Source organism: Manacus vitellinus, unplaced genomic scaffold, assembly GCF_001715985.3.
Source record: "Manacus vitellinus isolate BGI_N305 unplaced genomic scaffold, ASM171598v3 scaffold_14_pilon, whole genome shotgun sequence".
NCBI classification, from domain to species: domain Eukaryota; kingdom Metazoa; phylum Chordata; class Aves; order Passeriformes; family Pipridae; genus Manacus; species Manacus vitellinus.
In genome coordinates, this window is record NW_021939063.1 from 16,334,701 (window position 1) to 16,339,053 (window position 4,353).

At 62.5% G+C, this 4,353-nt stretch overlaps 1 protein-coding gene across 1 annotated transcript in view; it reads right to left on the minus strand.

Annotated features, from left to right (window-relative positions):
- CACNA2D2 (calcium voltage-gated channel auxiliary subunit alpha2delta 2) overlaps positions 1–4,353 on the minus strand; it is a 192,028-nt gene that overhangs the window by 1,975 nt on the left and 185,700 nt on the right. The window contains exons 23-34 of the mRNA XM_029958216.1: positions 3,661–3,708; positions 2,591–2,694; positions 2,294–2,384; positions 2,100–2,162; positions 1,912–2,015; positions 1,724–1,822; positions 1,535–1,629; positions 1,224–1,271; positions 754–825; positions 439–591; positions 269–321; positions 107–162 (exon numbers count right to left, since the gene is read on the minus strand). Of these exons, the coding sequence (XP_029814076.1) occupies positions 107–162; positions 269–321; positions 439–591; positions 754–825; positions 1,224–1,271; positions 1,535–1,629; positions 1,724–1,822; positions 1,912–2,015; positions 2,100–2,162; positions 2,294–2,384; positions 2,591–2,694; positions 3,661–3,708 (986 nt within the window). The remainder of the gene's footprint in view (positions 1–106; positions 163–268; positions 322–438; positions 592–753; positions 826–1,223; positions 1,272–1,534; positions 1,630–1,723; positions 1,823–1,911; positions 2,016–2,099; positions 2,163–2,293; positions 2,385–2,590; positions 2,695–3,660; positions 3,709–4,353) is intronic.

A 4,353-nucleotide genomic window follows, 5' to 3' on the forward strand; every position in this document is an offset into this window, starting at 1 on the left:
CCTCTGTGCCAGCACAGTGCCATGGGACAGGGGCCACCAACCCCCCACCACGCACCCCTGCCACGGCCCCTGCCCACCCCCAGCCCAGGTCTCCCTGGGGACTCACCCGTCTGGAACCAGCTGCTGTAGGTGAGGCTGTACAGGAACTGCTGGAAGAGGGACCTGGGGAAGGAAAGCGTGGCCACATCAGCTGTCCCAACCCCAAGGACACCCCTGTGTCACTCCCCAATGGAAATGGCCCCTGGAGAGGGGACATGGCAGGACTCACCAGGCTGCAGCTGAAGTCCACCAGGCGAGGCTCAGGAGATCAGCCACGGTGGGCTGTGGGCAAAGAAGAGGGCAATCGCCAGCAGGTCCCCGTGCAGGGCACTGGGGACACATTCATGGGCCCCCCAGATCACAGACCACCTGGAAGCCACCAGCCCTGTGAGTGCTCACCACGAAGACACCGCGGGGTGCAGCGCCTGTGTTGCTTGGGGCCTCCGGGGCACAGACGGACTGGAAGTCATAGGACTCCTTACGGGTGTAGAAGGAGTTGTTGTAGAGGGCAGACATCAGGTTGGCATCCACTTCGCTGAAGAACTTGCCCACCTGGGATGGGGACACTGAGTCTGCATCCAAACACCATCTTGACGTGGGACTCCCCCGGTGGGGACGTGAGTGGGGCTGTGTCATGCCATCTCTGGCACGAGCTCAGAGGTCTCAGCTCCCCACTGGCATCCCACACTCAGGAGAGCTGCAGGCACCGCTCACCTGGTACCAGTGGTCCTCCTGGTTGGAGAGCACCAGGAAGCCCCCATCGTCGATGAGGACACAGATGAGGTCCTGGGGAAGGAGGGCAGTGTCATCCACCCCAGTCATGCCCAGGGCAAGGCAGGACAGGCAGGGTGGGGGGCGATGGGCTGTCAGGCAGGGGGCCCAGCACAGTGTCCCCAAGCCTGGGGGCTGCTCAGAAGCATCTCGGTGCCAGAAGCATCTGTGCTGGGTGCAGGGAGCAGGAGACACCACCACCCTGGGGGGTTTCACAGCCCTCTCAGGGGGGTCCACAGTTCACAGGGCAAGCCCTGGGGCTTCATCGCTGAAAGGTGGGTCAGGGGCTGGCTGAGCTCCAGGAGCAACAGGGGACAGGGTGGGTGCCCAGACAGGGTGAGCAGGGGACAGGGAGCCCTCCCAGTCACCCTCTACTCCCCCACCAGCAGCCCCCACCCCTGCCCACCACCCACCTTGTTGTTGGCCTCACAGTCCATCTCACAGCTGGTCGAGGGGTCGCACTGTCAACCGAAACCAGGGCAGAGGGACAGGTTAGCAGGATGGTCATCACCCTAGAGCTGTCCTCCTGCCAGAAGGGGACACACGGGGTGGTGTCCCCAGGGGCTGGGGACAGGTGCCCCGAGCAGGGTGACGGGCAGGGCTGTGCAGGAGGAACACACCCGGTGCAACCACGGGCACCATGTCCCAGCAGTGCTCACCAACAAGCAGAGCTCCCCCCGTCCCCCCATCCCCATTCCCGTGCTGTGCCAGCCCCAGGACATACTCGGCGGGTGCCCAGCTGGTCACGGTCCGTCCGGTTGCTCGCCAGCACTTTGAACTTCTCAGCCCAGGCCTCCAGGTCCAGCTTCACCCCCACCACTGGGGCAGTGGGGAGACAGGGTGAGCCCTGGTGCTGGAGGGGCTACGAGGACCCCCCCCAGCCTGACGTCAGGGCACTCAGCCCCCTGCCTACCTGCTGGCTTCAGAGTCTTGCCCTCAATGCTGAGCTCCACGGCGGTGCTCACCAGGATCCCAATGGTGTTGTTCTCCAGGTCGAGCCCTCGGTAGCCGGCTGTGGAAGGCAGGGGATGCATCAGGGGATGCATGGAGCCAGCCCCTGGTAGCCTGTGTCACCCCTCGCTGTCCCAAGCTGGCACCCACCATCCCGGTAGGGTGGCTTGAAGATGTAGCCCTTGTTGTCCAGACTCCTTCGGTAGAAGCTGGCGTTGAAGGGCTCTGGTTCCTCCTCCCAGTCATCTGCAGCCCTGGGTGGGAGCAGCCACAGCCATGACTGTCACTGTCACTGCCCAGCAGGAGCAGACAAGTCACCGCACGGGCTCGACACTCACTTGTTAGGGAAGACACGGGTGATGCCCCCATCAGTGGCTGCGAAGACAGCCAAGAGGCTGTACCTGCAAGGAGAGGGGCCGGGTACGCCCGGCATCAGTGGGGTTTTGCTCTGTCCCTACCTACACAGCCCATCCTAATCCTCCTCTGCTCCAAGAGAGTGCTGCCCATCCCGGGCCACCTCCTTTGCACGTACGTGTTGAGGTCCTGGTTCTTCCAGACCTGGTCCACCAGCTGCTGCGTGATGCCTGTGTCCAGGATCAGGTTGTGCAGGAGGAAGTTGTCGCCTTGAGAGGAAGATGGAGAGCAGGAGGAGGTGACGGCTGGCCACATGGGGATCACCCATGCCCCTTGCTCTGCCCCGACATCTCCCCAGCAGCAGCTCCCAGGACCCCAACCCCAGTATAGTTCACCCCGTGCCCCATCTCCCTCTGAATCGCCGTCCACCTCCAACCCCCCAGCAGCCTCCCCACCAGCCATCCCGGTTACTCACACTGCTTGGAGTCTGGGGTCACCTTTTCCATGAGGGCAATAAAGTTTTCCAGGAATTCGGTGTTGTTATCCGACAAGTCGAGGTCTTTGCAATACTCTCTGGGGTTTGGGGGACAAGGTTTGTTGTTTGTGGGGATGGAAAAGGCAAGGTCAGTTCTCCCCCGGGGACAGCGGGGTGGGTGCTGGCCGTGCTGCCAGCACCGGGGCTTGCCAGGGACACCATGGTGGTGACGTGCCACCTCTGCTGTGAGTGTCACCCCACCAGGGCAGCCATCTCTGGGCATCTCTGCAGACTGCCCAGCACCCAGTCCCCGCTGCCTGCAGTGCCACCGGCGCAGCGTCACACCAGCCACCAGCTCCATCACTGCCACGGGCACTGAGGTGCCACCACCTCTGCCAGGGCCAGGATTGATGGATCCCAGTTTGCCTGGAGTGGTACAACACTGAGTCCATCTCTCCCATACCAGTGGGGCTACTGGTGGGACTGGGTGCCTCTGACACCGTACTTACCTGTGGGGCCAGTCGGGCACCACCGTGCCCACCCTGCCCTGCTCCTGTCGCACCCCGGGAAGTGGGGGCTCCACTGTGGGTGTGAGCAGGGATTTGCCTTGGGAGACTCTACAGCTGCACTGGCAGCACCAGGCAGGCGCTCACAGCCGTACCTGCACCCTTTGCACAGATGGTTGGGTGCTGGGTGAGCCCTGGTAGGTGGAGATGGGTGCTCGCCCACAGGCATTGCTGGCCCCGAGCCCCTCCTGGGATGGGCACCATGGGGGCTGCCATGTCCCTGCTCCAGTCTGGGACATCCTGAGTGCAGAGTCCCAGCCCCACCAACACCAGACACAGCTGTAACCTGTTGGTCACCATGAGCCTCTGACCAGGGTGCCAAGAGCCTCCCTTCCTCAGCAGTGTGGCTGCGAACAGTGCTGGGGTGCTCTGGGCCCCCCCCACCTCATGGCCCCTCTGCCAAGCTCCTGATTCTGACAAAAACCTCATTAAGAGGACAAGTGTTGGAGCAGAGGGTGGCAGGGACCATGCCCAGGGGGCAGCTGAAAAACCTGGGGCACCCTGGCCAGCCTGGCCAGGCCCCTCGACCCCTGGTTGGGGGGGAGCAGCCACCTAAATATCTACACCGACACGCACAGGTACAGGTACTCACACACCCACGGGGATGGGGATATACGGTTTCTGAAAATTTCCAGTGGCCCGTGGGCACGGCAGTGCCAATGGCAGATCATACAGTCGCCCTGGGTGCTGGGCACCCCCCAGCACGTGGCTCCTCCCTGCCACCAGCCCCTGCTGGGCTGGCACCCACCACAGAAAGGGGGCTCATGGAGCTGCTTTGGGGGCACTGACTTTTCTTGGGGGACCTTGACTTTCACAGCCTGCCTTCCTCTCCAGCTGCACCAACCACAGAGCCCCATGCCCAACACTGACCTCATCACTGCAGCCTGAGCAGGAGAGTTGGGGGACAGACCCACTCCTGGGCCTCGGGCATCACCTCCCTATCCAACCCCTTAGAGTGCTTACAGGCCAATTTTTCAATAACAGGGTTTTCCTGTTTCTCATTTATACTCTGCTTTGGCTCCCATGTGTCCTGGACCTCACCTCCACTGCCCCATGCATGGCCTGGGGACCAAGCACTCCACAAAAACCCCGGACTACACAATAACTGTACATTTTGGGCTGGTCTGCCCAAAGTTCATGTAAGTGAGCGATGTCTGCTGTGGGCTGGGAGGGTGGGGAGTACCTGCAGGTGGCCTC